General features: G+C 36.0%; 4 protein-coding genes and 1 long non-coding RNA gene across 6 annotated transcripts in view; 3 read left to right on the forward strand and 2 right to left on the reverse strand.

The window, feature by feature from the left end:
• The window catches only part of mrpl11 (mitochondrial ribosomal protein L11), a 50298-nt gene extending 45556 nt beyond the window's left edge, over positions 1–4742 (reverse strand). Inside the window, exon 1 of the mRNA XM_067457703.1 lies at positions 4621–4742. The gene's annotated coding sequence lies outside the window, so the exon portion shown is untranslated. The remainder of the gene's footprint in view (positions 1–4620) is intronic.
• Positions 4743–4977: 235 nt separating this feature from the next.
• Positions 4978–6531, forward strand: pfdn6 (prefoldin subunit 6). Its single transcript, XM_067456610.1, has 4 exons — positions 4978–5177; positions 5527–5597; positions 5722–5846; positions 5927–6531. Exons 1-4 carry the CDS (start codon positions 5114–5116, stop codon positions 6045–6047), a joined length of 381 nt encoding a protein of 126 aa, XP_067312711.1. The 5' UTR covers positions 4978–5113; the 3' UTR covers positions 6048–6531.
• Positions 6532–11357: 4826 nt separating this feature from the next.
• her5 (hairy-related 5) lies at positions 11358–19152 on the reverse strand. 2 transcript variants are annotated; one of them, XM_067456613.1, is made up of 4 exons: positions 18868–19152; positions 18167–18203; positions 12557–12652; positions 11358–12469 (listed from the first exon to the last, which is right to left on the reverse strand). In XM_067456613.1, exons 1-4 carry the CDS (start codon positions 18906–18908, stop codon positions 11981–11983), a joined length of 663 nt encoding a protein of 220 aa, XP_067312714.1. In that variant the 5' UTR covers positions 18909–19152; the 3' UTR covers positions 11358–11980. The 2 variants fall into 2 exon arrangements, with proteins under 2 accessions (XP_067312714.1, XP_067312713.1); XM_067456612.1 differs by having other exon boundaries at positions 18167–18206.
• On the forward strand, positions 15279–17134 carry her11 (hairy-related 11). The gene is made up of 4 exons (XM_067456611.1): positions 15279–15415; positions 15566–15661; positions 15779–15869; positions 16317–17134. Exons 1-4 carry the CDS (start codon positions 15389–15391, stop codon positions 16907–16909), a joined length of 807 nt encoding a protein of 268 aa, XP_067312712.1. The 5' UTR covers positions 15279–15388; the 3' UTR covers positions 16910–17134.
• Positions 18702–19242, forward strand: part of LOC137092330 (uncharacterized) — a 33302-nt gene continuing 32761 nt past the window's right edge. Inside the window, exon 1 of the long non-coding RNA XR_010908216.1 lies at positions 18702–18835. This is a non-coding gene — a long non-coding RNA (uncharacterized lncRNA). The remainder of the gene's footprint in view (positions 18836–19242) is intronic.

Consider the following 19242-nt stretch of genomic DNA (forward strand, 5'->3'; position numbering starts at 1 on the left):
CGCTGCCTGACATGCGGTCTCACGCGCCTTTTTTCCCTCTCAACACACAAGTAAAAAGTTATTTTGTCGTATAAATCGCATGATATACGATTCATGTTATAGATACGGATTTCATGAGAACGTGTTCAGAGTTAAGAGCAGGAAAGATAGCTGGCAACTTCGCAGTGAGTCATGGACGTAAGGATAGAGCTAGTAAAGAAGTTCAACTCTCTATATATTTACAACTTTTGTAATGCCGCTGTTTTGGGTATTTAAAAATACATTAAAAAATGTATAAACTATTTGTCATAGAGCAGGCACTTTGAGTTTTTAATGGGTTACGCTATAGCCCTGCTTGTTTTTAATAAATACATGTATTGACTGCATGATCATCACCGTATTATATACTGCTTTTTTTGTGCGCAGTGTTCTGATTTACTTAGCTCCTATTTACTTTTTGGTGGAGACAATCCAGAATTACTGTTGGTGAAATTATAATCAGACACCCCCCACCTCCACCTCTTAAAAAACTCTTCGGAAATCTGCATGATTCACACAAGTCACCCAAACTGACGTGAAAAAGACAGGAAGTGCCAAAAAGCACGCTGTTTGCATCCCTGAGAATTCTGGGTCGAGTGAGCGGCAGTGAGCAGAATGAGCGAGCGGAACAGGATCTTCAGAAAGGCGCTTTCTGCTCTGGAGGAAATATTACCGCTCCGTTCACATGCTCTGATATACAGAGGTTCAATCTTAATGTTATGAAGCATCAAGAATACTTTTTTTGCGCAAACCCCCCCAAAAATAACAACTTTATTCAACAATTTCTCCTCGTTTCTGTCAGTCTCCTATACTGTTGACATAGTAAATACAGCACAATGCTTCCAGGTTCTACAGCAGAATGGGATTCACTATTAGCTGACACTGTTCACGTGAGGCGGCATTTTGCTGTAGTCACTTCATAAAATTATAAGGTTGAACCACTGTACTTACATGGACTATTTTAACAATACCTTTACTACCTTTCTTGGCCTTGAAAGTTGCAATGACGTTAGTGCCTAAGAATGAAAATTAATTATTGCAATGTTTTACACTTAATCTTAACAATGTAACAATGTAAAAAGAAAGGCCAAGTTCTGAGATTTTAAACTGCACTGGGAAAATAGGGCTGTATACCATTCGAAATAGATGAATGTGGTCCAGGCTTGTTTATTTATTTATTTAGAGCATTTTGTCCATTGGCAAAAAAAAAAATATATATCCCTAGACTCAGTAAAGTGAATTAATATCTTAATGCAAATTCAGAGAAAGCCACAGTACAAGAAAAAACTCATACCTAATGCTGTTCTGTTCAACAGGATAAAACCAGGTTTAAGGAAAATGAAACGCTCAAGGGAGTCAATGGAATTAGCAGGGCTACATCATTCCTGATTTAAGATGACAAAGAGAGACAGGACTCTCTTTATGAAGTGATTTAAGAACCTCAAAATCATTCCCTCTGCAGTTTCACATTTACATATATAGATTTACAGCCTGACTTTTGAAAGCCAGCCAGTTCATTTGGATTCTAACTCTCTTGATATATCTGGTTTAGGTTTGAGACAAATTGAACTTGCAGACATGGGAAAACATGTTTGTTGAGGCAAGAATAGCCATTTAAAATACTGCTGAACAAGCAATTGTCGTTTTCGCAAAGTAGACAAAAGCTGGAAAATAAATGAGGAGGAAAGTATATAAAACATTTATGCATAACAAAAATGACTAGTAAAATGATTTAGTTTCTTCTATCAGCTTGCGTTTTAAACAAAATGGGAAGATATGGGCAAATTGGCTTTCGCAAAAGGAGGCGAGTTGCTGTTTTTTAAATGGAAGGTGACTGTGTGAACAGTGAATGGAAACATTTGCTTACTATATGCAATTAAATGATCTGAGAACAGGCATAGATACAAAACTGTCACTCTCTACTCAATAACAAACAATCGTGCAACAAACGTAATTCACTGAGCAGGCTGGTGTTTCAGAATTCTGCTCAATTCCTCTGATACCCTCGGGGTGCATATTGATTTTCGACAACACCGCAGAGTGCAATTTGTGATAACCTCAGCAGAGAGCTAAACTACCTCCTAATTTACAACAGCAAACTAGAAAAAGGTGAGAATACTTAAGTGACAGTGAAGTATCACTGTTTCAAATATAATGCCATTATCACACTTATCAACTCTAGATTCAATGAACAATTTTAAAAACAAGATTATGAACACGTGGAAATGTTATGGTTTATATGAGCACTAAATTGAGAGTGTATTTTAGGTCGGGTATCTGATTAGTATCGTCATTTTCCATGGTTTTCCCCTGAGGTTAACTTGAATGTTAGTGTTCTAAAAATAGCTTTACGGAGCCAATTTATTTTTGAATGATATAGCTCTCTCTGACTATACAGGATTTATTTATCTATCTCATTTTAATGGTCCCTTTAACACATTCTTTTGACTATAAGTAACGTTGTACTTACATGTCTACTAACTCTCTTCTATAGAGTGTTAGTAGAGTATTAGTAGACTGGTAGGGTTAGGGTTTGAGAGAATAAAAGTTACCTGCCCTTTTTTTAAACTAATAGTCTGTAGAATGTCTGTTAGAAGACCATCACAATAAAAAGCTAGCAGATATAAGGCAGACAGTCTACTAACACTCCAATGAGAGTTGGTGGCAAAGTTACTTATAGTCAATAGAATGTTCCAAAGGGACCATCAAGTGTTATTGAATAAAGCAATATTTTACTGAATAAAGCATGACTTTATTTTTTGCTGTGCCTTTAAGAAATGTACCTCTTGGCATGTCAAATGAGAAATAGCCTGTGAAAGTGCTCAGTGCTCTCTCACAAAGCAGTTTATCATGTTCGCTATACTTTGTCAAAATCTAGTCTTTTACAACAAGCAGAAATGTGCCATACAAACTGTTAAGATCAGACTTAAATGATCCTAAATAAACTTCAGGCTTTTTTTCTAACATATCTTTCAGAAGAATAATCAGAACGACAGTGCAAGATTCTCTTTTCCCCCTATCGTTTAGTCCTTGGTGACAGGAAAAATAGCGTCAAACTGGGGACAAGCTTATAATGACACCAGTCGGTCTCGTGTGTGACGTCATGACATCTACGAACTTGACCTACAGCAAAGATCCTTAAAGTCATCATGAAATTAGAGTTCACAATTTTTATAATTTTTATTGAACATTGCAGTATTTATTACAAATTATTTATCTTTGCACATTTTACTTTTTTTAATCATGTGCTCTTGTAATCGTTTATCAGAATAACTTCTGACATCTCTTCTCCGATGATGCATGTACTGACATGAGGGAGGGACTACCTGTCACTCAAATCACAATCACAATCACATTGCAATAGCACAGAAATCCAATCAATATTATTATTATTTTAATTTTTTTTTGCTTGAGAGGCCGTTTCACTCAGATATGCCAGAATAAGACAATTTACATTTCATGACGACAATTATGTTACCACTTCTGCACAAAACAATCTGTCACTCTGACTCACCTCATAACATTTTATCTACATAAGAATCTGACTTTACAGATTTTTGAGTCTTTTTCTTCTTCTTCTTTCGGCTTTTCCCTTCAGGGGTCGCCACAGCGAATCATCTGCCTTCATCCAGTCCTATCCTCTGTATCCTCTTCTCTCAGACCAACTACCTTAATGTCCTCCTTCACTACATTTATAAACCTCCTCTTTGGTCTTCCTCTTAACCTCCAGTCTGGCAGCTCTAACTTCAGCATCCTTTTACCAATGTATTTACTCTCCCTCCTCTGAACATGTCCAAACCATCTCAACCTGGCCTCTCTAACTTTGTCTCCAAAACATCTCACATGCGCTGTCCCTCTGATGTACTCATTCCTGATCCTATCCATCCTTGTCACTCCCAAAGAGAACCTATATTCTTGAGTAATGTACATTAGTATTACACATAAGTATATTAGCATAAACACTAACATTTATAAAAACACATCCAACCTGCAGTTGTGTCTCGGATTCAAACTACTAAAAAGTAGGTGTAAGTGAAACCGCATGAAATTAAGCTCTGGTGTTACTGGATAATGGAAAGGTTTCAGTTTATAATAATTTTAAAATAATCAATTTAATCCAATCAGAACCAATTGTGATCAAAATTTACTTTGAAAGGTTGAAAAAGCGAGTTTCTATACTATTTAAAAGTGCAGGGTAGATTTCATGCATGTTTTACGTGACTGATGGAGTAGGTCTACATGACCAGAGCGGTTTTATTTAATATAGTGGGCAAACACAAAGCCTGACTTTGGAATAATTAGGATAAGTGACAGACATTATAAGACAATAGAATTCAAGCATTGCTGTATTTTGTAGTTTCCCACCGGTTACAGTTAACAGAAATATATATTTCTTAATATATAAATATATTAAGAAAATTAAGTTATATTAATAAAAGTAATAATAATACAGCATAAGAATAATAATAGATGACAGGAATAATACATCATCATGCAGAGACTATTTGAATCTAAAGGCGGTTAATAAGCAGCTTCAGGTTCACATTTGAAACAAACGATACCATTTGATAGTCATACAAAGATTAATGAAATTGACATTACCTGCTAATGGGATGTGTTCTACACGCGAAAAAGACCTTCACGTTTGTATTTGAACCATGCGCGCTGCCATATTGCCTTTACTGTCACTTCAAATGGTTTGATGAGAGCAGTTCGACTGCCCCATATGGACAGGAGGGGGACTCATTTATGTTGGTGGAATCTTGATTCATCATCATTGACCACTACATAACATATTGTAATATATAGTTAAGTAAATGAGGGGGGATTATTATTTCCTGAACAATAGATATTTCAAGAGGTTTGATTTAGTTAAAGGGGCGAAAATAAAAAAACCGAATAGTATTGCGCTTCATTTCAACACTAGATGGCGAAGTGAAACTGTCAGAACACCCACATGAAAAACATTGCGTCATTTCCCCTGCGCCCCAGAGTGCATGGTCCGTGTGCTGCAGACTGCTTTTGTTGAAAGATATCTTTTTTTGTTATCAGTTATCCAGATAAAAAGTGATCCGAAATTACAATAACTGGTGTGATGGCGGAAGTTATTCAGAAGAAATTACAGTCTGAGTTGGAGAAGTATCAACATCTGCAAAAAGGTATGTATCACAACGCTAGCTATCCATGTTAGCAATCATTTTAACACTCTGTATGTGTATACTATCAACATTCACTTTCATAAAGTTATATACATGTAATATATGTTTCACTAGCCACTCAGACATGTGTATATGTCACATTTACTTTCTCAAATTGGACTTAATTTAGCTAGTCAGCACCTGTCCAGATGATATGTTTAGAATATTAGTGTGTGTGGACATGTATAAACGTATTACATTTAAGTAGTGCAAGGTTTAAATGTGTTTGGGTTCTTTTTTTTGCAGTCAAAAAATATTTTCTTTAATATCTTTGTTGTAAATATAGAGACTTTTAACTCTATTTTCGCAGATGTCAGCAAAAGTATGTCAGCACGACAGAAACTGGAGGCACAGTTGACTGAAAATAACATTGTTAAGGAGGTAAGGATACATATCTTCTACATGTGCATGTTAATTTACAACATATGTTTTACTACTATATATTTATTTGTTTATTTACGGTATGTTTGGCATGTTTTACCACATATTTCTCATCCCTCTTTAGGAACTTGCCTTGTTGGATAGCCAAAATACAGTTTACAAACTAATTGGACCAGTTCTGGTCAAACAAGATCTAGATGAAGCCAAAGCAACAGTGGGCAAGAGATTGGAATACATCAATGGCGAAATGTATGTATGAATAGTGACAACTCTTATTGATTCTGTTTTCAGCAATTGGCAAACTCTAACTGATCTCTTTTTCATATCAGTCAGCGCTATGAAACTTTACTGAAGGAGATGGAGAAGAAGTCGGAGCAGCATCGGGAAGTTCTGTCCAGCTTACAGCAGGAGTACCAGCGGGCTCAGGGTCAAGCTGTTGGGAAAGCCTAAATGGATTATAATTCAAGGCCAGGACTCTAGTCTTATCCAGTAGAACTCAGAGACTCAGTGTACCTACTAATAACACATGCTTGCTCACATGTCTATTAACAGAATTCTGTAGGTTTTTTGTTTTTGTTTGATGCTATTAGGCTATCAATAAATTTTGTTTATTTATGTTCAGACTCCTCTTATTAACATCAGTGTCTCTATTAGATTCTATTCTATTACTTGGAGATAATTTGCTATGTCGATTTGAGTTTTGATCAATCTGTTTACTGAAATTTTTTAAAGTAGGACATTTTGAGCTTGGGGTGATACAGGGCTAAGCTGAATACATGAAATCATTTCCTTAGCTTTTGATTAAGATTACAATTCACACTATATTCAATAATGTGAATTGATGACATGAAAACAGGATTGCACAAACTAAATGACACCACTGCAAACTGTATACTACAAACTTTTATGATAAAATAAAAACACTTCAAAAATACATGGTCTTTTATTACATTTTATACGTTAAACATAAAATTATGACTTAGAAAATAGGAATACAAGTGACTAAGCATAAGGAGGTGAAAATGAAAAGTGCTAACGATACAAAGTTTCAAACATTGGTCAGACTAGTACAAGCTCGAACGGGGGAGGGGATTAAGAAATGGTGAAAGCATAATGAGATTTTTTTTTCCCTGAAGGATGCTGTTAAGTGCTCATAGAAGAGAGGAGTTTTGATGCTTTTGGGGAAAAAATGGCAAGATTACATGTAAATAAACAATATAGGGTCTCTGTAAACCAAGATGAGTGAACAAAAAAAGTTGAGTACGTTTTTAACTCTTAATGTAAAATAATGGGGTAAACAGTTACAAAATGGTACAATCACATTTATTCTCACTCTATTTTGTGTATTATTCTAGGTAGGCCTGGATAATATTGCTTGTTTCTTGCCAATGATATAACTAGCATGGGAACATGATGGATATTGGTAGGTCTGGTAGATCTTATGTCTATATAGACATGATATAGACAAACCAGCTCAGTTTAAAGCATAGTTTCCCTTATACCTTCCATGACAGGGTCATCTATACAGCAGCACAGATGTGATTCAAAATAAATAAATAAATAAATAAATAACACGTTCAGGATGTGATAAAACATGCTAGTGTGTTCTACATAAGCATGCAGTAAAAAGTTCTAGATACAAGTGCTTGTATTTAGATTTACCAGCTTGAATGAAAATATTTAACTAAAACAATTTGTGGACACCAGAACTAAAAAATAAAATGACATGTATAGCCAAAAAACAATGGGATAAAAAAATGTTTTAATTCACCAATCAATTTTTAGGTTTCAGTATATTTTTTTAAATAAAACTTTCTTTAAAGATGAATCTCATTTATGTTATGAAAGATATAATGGGATTATTTGATATACCATTTTACTTCGTATGCAATATGTTGGGTTTTCCCATTCAATGCAATGTATATGCTGGATCTAATTAGCATATTAATGCGTTCTTGGAGCAACATGTAATGAAAAACGAAATTTAATAACGGGAGTAATAGTTGGCAACATATTCATAATAATATCTAATATTTTATAAGGAAATTGATATGTAATTTCTTTCACTATTCTCTTGTTGTGTCTCCCAAAATACCTGATAAACACAATTTAAGTCCTGGTGTCCTTTACATTGGACATGTATGAAATCAATGCCCTGCTTTGTAACAGAAAATCAAATTTTGATTAGAAACCCCAGAACATTTTCCTGAGATGTTGATTTATAACAAACTATTTGAAAAGTTGACAGATTTAAATGATATTTAGAATATTTCCTGAAGAGTTCAAAATTTGATAATTCAGCCAATCATTAAAGACCAAGGAGAAGTAGTTGTCTTGGTGAAACAAGTGGTATCTCTGAACATCCCCGAATGTGCTCTTAACAGGACATATAGACTATTAAAACTGTGACATGGTGCCAGAGAAATTCACTAAAATATACACCCAGGAGGTTAAAGCCTATAAAAAGTAAAACGGTATGACATATCCCCCTAACTTCCACATTTCCAAAAGCACAATACCTTGTCCTTGGTCAGGTAATACCTCACAGTGTCTGCGCATCACTATTTATCAAGGCCTTGAGAGTTGACCAGTGAGGCGACTCGTTTTCTAATTAAAGGGGCAGGCGAGTGGTGCATACGGCCAGATGTTGCTCAGGGTAATGTCATTGAAGCGCTCGGTCAACAGGGTGAGTATCCGCCCCCGCGCAACAGGCGATCCAACGCGCAATGGAGAAGCGCTGAAGCACAGACGTCCTCATTGTGGATGCTTACCTCCAATTAATATCCCGTAGAGGGGGACCTGTCCCCCTTCATTTCCCACCCGCCGGGGATTAGCGCACATGAATAAAGGGCATTAAAAGGACGGTGCTACTTGTAAGGGAGCTGTATGCGCTTTAAAAGCAGGTTGCCAACACACCCGCATTAAGTCTAAATCGTAAACTGTGGCGAAACGCTTCTAAAGGGATTAGCTATTTATTGAAGAAATTATATGCAAAGCTAATTAAACAGAGAGACTTTGAGGTATTATTCTTCCTTTTGAAGTAGACTTTTCTGGACTGGGTAGGGTAAATTATGCAAATTTGGGAAGGTTTGGGGTAGATGGAGTTCTGGAGATTTTTTAAATGCCATGGTCTGTAATATAAAAATCAGTAATCTAATTTATATGTGATAGACTATTGAATACCTTTATACGTTGATTTTCACTTGAACTGTTGTTGAGTGACGTTATTTTACAGCAAATAGTCCTATTGGTGCGCGCTTCAACCGTCACCTGAACACGCTCCAGGTTGCGCTTGCTTGCTTTGTTTTTATAACCAGGTCAGGACACGTGTCAGCTTTTGACAATTTTACAGTTTTTGACAAATGGCCAGAAAGACCTCATGTTGTACTAGCGAAGTGAGCTGATGGCGTTGCTATAAAAATGGGTTGTTCCCACGAGTGAGGTGGCAGTCTGAATGTCAGCACCTCGCGCTCGTGCGTATTTGGCAACAGCTGTCGACAACGAGACCTGTCACAATATGGGGCAAAAATTAACCACACAGGCTTATTATTTTGAATAGGACATTGACCAGATTTACAGACACATCTCAGAAGAGTGTGGTAGATTTTTTTTTTTAACATTCCACCACGAGCAAGTTAGTGAAATGTCTAGCATGGGGGTAAGAAGAAGTTAGTCCTTCTGAAAGCAAACCGACGCGTGTTCGCCACACTCCTTCTGAGAAAACAATAATATGACACTTACAAAGGTGTAAAATACAGAAACTTTATTCTTAACTAGCCTGTTTGGACACTACAAAAATCTTAATTTTCAAATCAGATATGGTTAATAAAATGTATTAAAATAAAAGTAAGTTTCGACATATATTTAATTTAAATAGTCTGTAGGCCTATTGAAAAGTATAAGATATTTAGATTAAATCAATAAGTAGCCTACCAAACAGAAGTACAAACTATATCCTTTCTCATGCTCTCATTCTCATTTTTTTTCTTCTTTCTTCTTCTAAAGTTCTTTGTAAATGTCTAGGAAATATTTGGTTGTTAAACAAATAAACTGCATGGTTAAGTAAAATACGAGTGAAATAGACGCGAGCATCTTTCTTTAAGGCCTGTAGAATATACTTTGGAGGTCTAAATGAATTTGTATGGATTTTCTATTTAAAATATTTTGCATGGAAAATAAAATTAAATAAGAGTGCACGCATTTTGGTTTCAATAGATATAGCTACTCACGTTAAGTGAAAAATAATGTTCGTTTTGTAATGAAGTATAATGAATTACTATTATTATTATTAATAATAATATTATTAATATGCCTGTTATGTTTAAATGTCTATTTTTGTATATCATATATTAATAAACGGGTAACAAAATTAAGTAGATCAATACAATATAACCTAATAAGAACTAATGGTATCAGGACATGGAATAGTCATAAAAAAGTAGCCTATATATAAAAGTTACTTCACATCTACATTTTATAATTGTTGCAACTTGCGATGTCTGCGTGCATTGCTCTTTGTAGATCAGAACAGACAAAAGCACACATCCGGTCTGGATAATCTATTTACACCTTTTGTGTTGAGTGGCATTTGGGAGACTTATCTGTCTGTAATAACCGGTTCAGGCATCCGTCGGTGCATGGCATCTCTCACAGCTCTAATCTCATTTCAGCTCAAACTCGTTTATCTAAGAGCTTATCCGGAGCGACAAAGCGAAACAAAGCTGCACATGAAGGTTGATTTAAGAAATGGTATAAGCGTTAAGTAGAACTAAGCCATTCTATCTAGTGGTAAATCTACTTGCAGGTCATATTGTTTTATGACAATTTTTAGTCTCCAAATATTTGTAGGATTTCAGTTTGATTATGTATTTGACTTAATTTAACTTTTACCATGGCAAAGTAACCTACTATAAAGTAATTGTATCGAACATTTATTTCGTGACGCAGTCAAAGTTCCTTAAACATTTGCGCGCGTATATTCATCATCACAATACCTATTGTTCCACCCCCAAAAAACTGTTCTTAGGACAAATTAGAATACACTTTTTGTTTTTATTCGTTTATTCGGAAAATTCTTACGTCAAAGAGACGTATTTAAATGCGTAACAACATAGTGAAAATACAAAGGTTCTGCTGTTGGGGTTATTTCGGGTAAATTCGGGTTATTGTGACACGTTCCCAAGTTATCTCAATGACAAAAAGTGCCCCAGTCACCCTGAATTCACCCCTATTTCATCTATCATAAATAAAATAAACAATAGCTTGAAGTAACTTATTTTCAAACTCATTAGGCCTACGTATTTCTTTAAATATGCGAATGCGTGTCCAACGTTGCTAAAACTTGAACTTTCTGTTGTCGTTATACCATTTTGCATTACGTCTAACTTGCTATAGATTTTTTTACGGGGTCACATCCATAATTAGACAAAGTAGCCTATTAAATTCCAAAAGGCCGCGTAAAGACCACACATGCGTTCACAGAACTCCTAGCAGAAGAGCGGTTGAGCAATCTCCACCTCAATACTTTATATCTTCCACAGATTAAGTGCGACATCATTGAGATGACCAAATGATTGCCCAATGAAAATCTGCAAATGCCAGGCCTGTTATCAAGTTGTCAACTGCTATCACGTTGGAAAGCTGAACATTCACACCGAAGAACAATGCTATCCGTTCTGAATATCAGGAAACGAATTACATGCAAATATTAGGAACGGGAGCAGACCAAAGATAAAAGAATAGAGAGGTTTAATTCTTTGTTCAAAGTAAAAACTTTACTAACGCCATTTCACATTCTAGAGCAATTCAAGAAAAGACAGAATCTCTTACCTACTCAAGAAATGAAAATTTGAACGGTTCACATAAGAACACCAAATATTTGGCAATTATCACAAAATAAAAAATAAAAATAAAAACGACTTTAACTTGTGCTCTAAAAAGTTTCCACAAGTTTACAACAGTTTCTTGGTTCTAAAGTTCACAAAAAGAACAAAACTCTTGAAACATTAAGTACACAATTCCTCCATCAAAAATGGATTTCATAAAAGTTTTGAAAGCAAAAATTCAGTTGATATAAAAGTATTAAAAGGCATCAACGTTTCAACTAAAAAATATATACATCTCAACACAAGTGTGTATCTTGTTTGCTTGGCTGTAAGATCACCCAACACACTATACAGGCACAGATCTGTCAATGCCTTTTATAACAAAATAAATCTTTGGCATCTACTGTACAAAATCCACATATTTACACATGCTGAAAATTTACACAATTCAGCTCCCGAGTTGTTCCTCACTGCTGAATCATTAGAGATCAATCGCTCTAGACAGAGCTGGTCTTTCCAGTCTTTAGGGAGCTATGCAGGGACCTAGGCCATGATCTTCTACCAAGGTCTCCAGACAGCTTCACAGAGCACGACAGGTTGCTTAGGACTTGAAGTCGTGGTGGGAGCAGGCAGGACAGTTCTCTGTGCAAGCTTTGCACAGCCAGATGATGTACAAGAATCGCCCAGTTGCAGATGTTGCTGTGCTTGCTCCTCATAGAGATGCACCTGAGTTTCTCTGTGAGGTGGTGCAGAAAGTAGCACTGGATGTGATTTGTGAAGGTTTCCACATGTTTTTTCCACTCCCTGTCCATACTCATGGCTCTTGCTAGCAATAAAATGGCTGACTCGTAAGAGACATGTCCTCATTCCATCTCTGTAGCTCTGACGTTTGCGAGGTGAGCTCAGATTCTCATCACACTCCTCTGTGCGGGCCCTTTTCCCTCTAGGGATTTGAAAAGAGTCATTCTCTGATCCTTGTTCGGCTCTTAGGAAGTGCACGACACTTTCCAGGATTTCAGCCTTTTCCACTTTAGGGTTTTTTAGTTTCTTTTAAAAAGAGGAGGAAGCATGGTCAGATAAAGACATGATGCAGGCTACATTAAAAAGAGTCTTTAAAAACACAAAATAACTTACCTCATTGTGTGTATTCTCAAGTAATAGCATTCTCAGAGTTTCTAGGCTTTGATTAATACGATCTCTCCTTCTTTTCTCCATGAGAGGTTTTGGGACCTGTAACATTAAAAGAAGTATAAATATTATGGTAAAAGGTCATTCTATTTTCTTTAAAATAATTATATTAATTCTCTTAACTTGAACAAGTCATATCAAACAATCTATTTTGTCATATTGCACACAAAACAGAAACACAGAATGGCTCAATAGTGGATGTAAGGCATATCTATGTGAATTATTATATTTCAGAGGTCTAAAAACTATGCTACCTGCTAAAACAAACAGGCCTAAATAACTTTTTACCCGTCTCGAGGCTCTTTGTTCCGGTATGTCAACAGCTTCTTTGCTCATTTTCCAAATTCCCTCTAAACTGAGATTATGAGCATCATTTTGGACTCAACGTCACTTATGGCACAATGCTCCACGCCTACTCTCCTCATAATGAATAACAAAAGAAGACGGACCAATCGCGTGCGTCTTTGAGCAAGCCCCCATTAATATTCGCATACCTACTGGATGAAAGAGACAATGCCCGTATAATGCCGATTGTGAAGTAAGAGCCAATAATGACCCATTTAGCCCCCCATTGGGATGTTTAAAAGGTGGCTATTAAGTTAAGGTATTGCCAATGTTTGAACCATTCATATGCGTTATATTTAAAAGAACCACTGAAAGACGATTATTACCTGTTGGAATTTCAAGTAGCCTAGTATCGATAAAAAGTGCACCATTTAGCCTTTGGGAAAAGTTGGCCTTTAATACTCCACATTTTACTGTCTCTTCGGCTTTGCATGCTATACTTTTAAGGGATGTGCTATTGTACGTTTAAGCATCACAAAGTAAAAGTTAAAGGCCTATTAATTAGCCTATACCTATAGCTGTGATGTTTTTTTAGGCTGCTTTTTTATTGGTGTATCGGAAATACTTTTTACAGCAATAATTCTTTATCTCAAATAAAGTAAGCTGATATATAGCCTAGCATATAAAAGTTTTACCCATAGGTTTTACTCTAAGAAACGTAATACAAAAGTTTAGAGCTGAAAGCATGCTCTTTTTGATTGAACAATATACAGGTAACATATTTTGACTCGGACCACACGAAAGGAATATCTGTTTTGTCATTAATTGTTACTTTTTTTGTCTTTTATTTTCAAAAACTTTAAATGTGATCTCAGTTTCTGCTATAGGCTACGAAAGATAGGCCTATGAAGTCGGCGAGGGTTTGCTCTGCTTTTGGGATCATGTGGTCATTTTAATGCGATTTGCACTCTGATATATTTATTATTATTTTTAATGTCTGCTATTGGCACTTAGCCTCAACGCGAGTCATTGTATTTTTCTGTATGTTTTCGTTCTCAGCAACAGGAAAATTCACCGATCTTGCTACGTCGATAACAAAGGAAGAAGTTTTGGCTTGACTGAGTTCTTTTGATGCGTGTGAGGTCTTCTCGTGTGTGCTCAAATGATTTATCTGCTTAACAAATGAAAGCTAATTTAATTTAAAGCCACTGTTACCAAATAAAAGGGTTGACTATACTGTTATAGTTAGTATAGGCTAACTGTTGTTGTAGACGTCAAAAAAGCCAACAAACCAAAACTACAACAACAAAATAGCTATTGTATTCTCTGACCGTTATATAAATCTCAGAACGTTTCAAAACCAACCCCTAATGTAGGTTTGCTTTACGCAATTGGTGATCCACCATTCCAAAGAAATTGAGCGTGGGACAATAATGGTTAGCCTAATCGCTCACACTTCTATCAAAACACTCCAATGCAACACTTAACAGATTTGCTCTAAAAGCATGACCTCACACCTCTTCACATCCCCCAATTCAACGTGAAGCAGGTTGCAGGATGCGCGTGTAGGCTACTTTTCACTGATGGTCACGAGCTAATCTCGCTTTTGGCGCGCGACTCCAAAAAGCAATCATATTTTCTTATTTTTGAGAATTTTTCACATCAAAACGGGATTTTTGAAAGCGGAGAAACCTCACGATAAAAAAAATTGGTTCAATTAGGTTATATGCCTACTTTGAATATTTTCTTCCAGTCAATTTGTCAACAATTATGTCATTTTTTGTAGGCCTAATTCAGAGATTCAACTAATTGTCTTCGTGATTAATAAAAATAATTACTGATTGAAAAAATCTGTTTAAATAAGTGCTCTTTTCACTGCAGGTTGTCCCCTGTTGGTTTTGCATCAATTAGATTTTGCCTAGCCTATAGATTCACCTGAAGTTTTCAATGGAATGGCTACTGAACAATCTTTTTATGCTTTAATCACCAAAATTTCAGGAGACGTCTAAGACAGATGCCATTTGTCAAATTGTTTTATCCTTTAGCAGTTCATCTCAAGCATTGACCTTACAAACTTATTCAAAACCATTTGCTGATATTTGCATATTCCAGCAGAAAATGGAATGGAAAAAACGTATTTTTTACCACAACATATTAAGCCATCAAATGTGGAGATTTTGAAGTTTTTTAAATATCCTTCATTATAAATCTTCAATTTATTTATTAATGACTTTTAAAAAATATATACTAAAACTATATTTAGATGCATTTAATTGAGTTTTGCAGCTTTGCCATATAACACCTCTATTTACTGATTGTTTGGATAAGGCCAGGCAGAATGGTGGGTGGAAAGTTCACGCGGCCTACGTCACGGCCCTCTCTCTACCAATCAAATGCCATTCCATTGGCTTAAAATTCCCGTTTGGTTAGATATCAGCAGCAGTTTCCCCCATCCACGTATTAGCGTGAACAACAGACGATTTAACCTACAACATGGCGAAGATAGAAGGCATCAAAAGAGTAAGATCTTTAAAACCAGCCCTTTCTTTCCCAGAACATTTATTTTTCAAAACCTTTTCATTTGATCTGCTTTAATCCGCACATTTTTTATGTTTAATGACAGCAAAGGAAAAACATATTAATGATTTTCTTTCTTTTTTAACTTTTAAGACGTTAAAACCTGTAATAGAAAAGAAGAGAAGAGATCGAATCAACCATAATCTGGAGGCGTTAAGAGATCTGCTTTTCAAGAACACTGCAGACACGGTGAGTAGACTACTAGGCTACCTCAAGTTTATGATGAATTGCCTCACATTATTACATTGACAAAACTCTAAAATGCCTCTCGACTTTACGTTGTCCTCACATTTCATCCCTCCACAGCGTTTACAAAATCCTAAACTGGAAAAAGCAGAGATTTTAGACCTGGCAGTTCAATACATCAAAAAGACTACACGAAAGTCTGAGAGAAAAGGTACGTTTTTACTTCACCCCTCTGAATTTACTATTAAAGGTGCAATATGTAACATTTCTTGTTCAAAATGAACACAATTAATTCACGATCCTTGTTTTACCCTGGTTCACTATGGTAAGACCATTATAAATGTTTTAGAGCTGGCCTCTCAAACTTGTCCTGGAGTCCCGGTACAAATTTTGGATGTCTTCCTAATCGAACACACATTTCAGACTGCAAGACCTGAATTGGCTGACTTGTGAGGGGAGACAAAGACAAAAATGCGGGTGTGGGTGGGGTTTCTCAAGAAATGTTTTATGAGGAGTTGGATAATCTTTAAAAAACCAATGTTCTTATGCAAAATGCATGCAGTTTTGTTTTTTAATCATATAGTGTACCTTTTAATATTTATAATTTATTGTAGTAATATTTTGCCTAATTTGTGGTTTTTCTTCTCTTTTTCTGCAGTGACATCTAAACAAATGGATTATAAGGCCACTCAGAATCCATCTGATAGGCCTATATATGTTTCTGCAGACCCCATCCATCCCACTGACTATTACGGGAGGTTTAAATCATCTAATCAGACGGAGGTTCTTCTGAAACTGGGCATCAGTCTTGATGATAACCTAACTGGTGCTTCTAAAGCAGGAAATGAACCAGTGGCCCAGACAGGCTTCCTTCCATCACCATCAGGCCAGAACTACCTCCAGGAACTTCTTTTACACCCTGAACCGTCTTTGCATGGCTCTAAACTTTTGTGTCTGTCAACTTCTCCTTCAAGTTCTTCATCACAATATAGTTCCCCACCATCATCTCCCACTTTTACCACAGTTAATCCTTTATCCTCCTCTCCCAAAAATCCCCCTGCAGATCCTTTCACATCTTGTTCTCTGCCTCCTCCTCCTGACCCATTGTCTCCTCTTATAACCCCACTTTCACTCCATAGGCCTGTTATTGTGCCTCAGCCTATTCTGCCTCACATGGCTAGAGATTTTACCCCACCGCAGTCACCTGTCCTGCCTTTTCCAACCCAGTGCGCATGGAGACCATGGAGCTGAACTCTTACCACTTTGGGGGTTTTCCCTTTATTTAGGCACTGCTCCAATGGAGAATTGATCAGCTCGGAGGGACATAATGGACATATGGTGCGGCTTGTGCACTGGGTTGTCTGTTGTCACAAGCCTCGTTTCTTTTGTCATGTTTTAAATGACATGTACTTTGACTTGACTATTTATTGTTTTATCCAATGTTTGTCTTAATTTGGTACCTGTAGTTCTAGCAGTGAAATAAATCAATTTCATCAGTTCTTGTTGTATTATGATTTATTTAAATACAAAATTTCTAAATGTTTATAGTAACTAAAGTCAACAACATGACACTATCTGTTTTTGGACCATATGGTTTAAGAGGAGCTACTGCAGCCAAACCATTTGGGTCCTAAATGAAGATGCAGCGTCAGTACTATAATAGTAACCCATGATTTAGAAAGCGATAAAATGAATATGTTATTTTAAACCGTAAACAGCTTGCACCACAAGATAGGCTACATACACTAGTCTCGTGTAGGAGGGATAGGAAAGCATGTTTTCACCCTATAGTTAATTCTGTAATCAGGTAAGTATGTGAGTCACATTACCTGGTTAATTTGTTGTGCTCCTTTTGTCAGCCTGACCTAAATCCAACATATTGCTCATGGTGCTGAACATATCAGAAAAGGGCTGAAAAGTCTTTGTATATTAATCTTACCTTTCTTCTGTAAAAATAAAATAAAAAAAATAAAGCTATACAACTGCTAATATTAATTGTGAACATTGCCTAGCAGAAGAAACCAGTAGTGAAAAATGAAGACCAAGGGTCAGGAAAAAAATGTACTGAAGAATAGTTTGCATTTTCATTAGCAGAAGCCAGCTTCAAGTCTCATGGAGTTCGTAGGCCACACTCCCTCTCACCATTTCGTCATACCGTAGGGGGAGACTTTTAAGCCAGTGTGTTCAAAATGTGATGCAAACAAGTTACACGTGTCTGCTATTAAATTAGGTATAGATATATATTGTCTTTGCAACACAAACAGAAAATGCTTGGTTTAGTTTCAAAATGAGGAGTGAAATGTTACAATTCACCCCATAGTCTGGGTTAGTTGTAACATATCCCTTGAAGATGAGACAGTTAGGGTAAAAACACAAATGTATATGCCTCAATTTTAGGACACATAGGCATGTCACATGCTGTATATTTTGCATATTACATTTTGTTTGCATCACAAAACAGAAATATTGATGAAAGCTCACCAAATGAAAATTGTATCATTTACTCACCCTCATGTTTGTCCAAACCTTTATGATTTTCATTCTTCTGCTGAACACAAAATAATATTTTTTAAAGAATGCCGATTACCAAACAGTTGATATGCCACATTGAATTCCACAGTATAAACAAAATAAGTATGGAAATCAATGGGGCATATTAACTGTTACCGGAATTGTTTTGGTAACAAAAGAAAATCATACAAGTTTTGAACAACTTGAGGGTGAGTAAAAGACATAATTTTAATTTTTTGAGTGAACTATTACTTTAATATGGAAATCCTTGGGAGATACAACTAATAAAACCCAAATAAAAATTCCTTTATATGTTTTACTTAATAGATTATATAAAATTTTACATAAAATTATTTTTGCTGACCATATGCTCACCTTTTTGTGCAGCTGAACCAGATTAACACATTGTAACAAATAAAATAGGGATTAAGTTTTTAGAATAGGCCTTTACACCATATTTTCAGAGGTCATATTGCCAAATAGGGTTCCTGCTGATCATCTGGCACAGTTAGGGGCCATTCACACAGAAAGCGGAACCGCAAGCTAAAAGCATATGTAACACACCAGTACGCCGTGTTTATAGAAAACAAGAGAAAAGCATGCTCCGTATTATAATACACGCAAGACATTCATTGGAATGAGCCACATGAAGGATCACCTAGAAAGGTAAAAGTTTCCAGAATTTTTGACATACTTACAGTATATTGATAGCCTGGCTGGCTAGCGTGGCTGGTACCATCGTCAACTACTTTGCCCAAAACTTATGGAACCGTTCGGTTATGAGGAACCATACATCCGTAGGCTAAAGAGCCAAAATAAAAACAATGGTCTTTTGCAAAAATGCATGAAGTTTTGTTTTGGCTTATTTGAACATGTAAACTTTACATCAGTCAGTAAGCACAAATCTCTATAGTCACAGGCAGTTTAAGTTAGCCTACATCACAACACTATAGAAAATAATAAAAGCGCCATTGAAAATTGTTGTTTTTCTGTAGCCTACAAACACTTACACAAGTTTTAAGTACTCTGCTGCCATCTCGTGGTGTTGTCAATGACTGCAAGAATATATTACA

Source organism: Pseudorasbora parva, chromosome 11 (assembly GCF_024679245.1).
Source record: "Pseudorasbora parva isolate DD20220531a chromosome 11, ASM2467924v1, whole genome shotgun sequence".
Classification (NCBI taxonomy): domain Eukaryota; kingdom Metazoa; phylum Chordata; class Actinopteri; order Cypriniformes; family Gobionidae; genus Pseudorasbora; species Pseudorasbora parva.

Coding starts and splice junctions, on each gene's coding strand:
- pfdn6 (XM_067456610.1), top strand. CDS start 5,114: ATGGCGGAAGTTATTCAGAAGAAATTACAGTCTGAGTTGGAGAAGTAT. Junction 5,598..5,721: donor AAAATAACATTGTTAAGGAG/GTAAGGATACAT, acceptor ATCCCTCTTTAG/GAACTTGCCTTGTTGGATAG. Junction 5,847..5,926: donor GAATACATCAATGGCGAAAT/GTATGTATGAAT, acceptor TTTTCATATCAG/TCAGCGCTATGAAACTTTAC.
- her5 (XM_067456612.1), bottom strand. CDS start 18,908: ATGGTACCAGCCACGCTAGCCAGCCAGGCTATCAATATACT. Junction 12,653..18,166: donor AGGTTTGGACAAACATGAGG/GTGAGTAAATGA, acceptor TTAATGTTACAG/GTCCCAAAACCTCTCATGGA. Junction 12,470..12,556: donor TTGAGAATACACACAATGAG/GTAAGTTATTTT, acceptor TCTTTTTAAAAG/AAACTAAAAAACCCTAAAGT.
- her11 (XM_067456611.1), top strand. CDS start 15,389: ATGGCGAAGATAGAAGGCATCAAAAGA. Junction 15,662..15,778: donor TCAAGAACACTGCAGACACG/GTGAGTAGACTA, acceptor ATCCCTCCACAG/CGTTTACAAAATCCTAAACT. Junction 15,870..16,316: donor ACGAAAGTCTGAGAGAAAAG/GTACGTTTTTAC, acceptor CTTTTTCTGCAG/TGACATCTAAACAAATGGAT.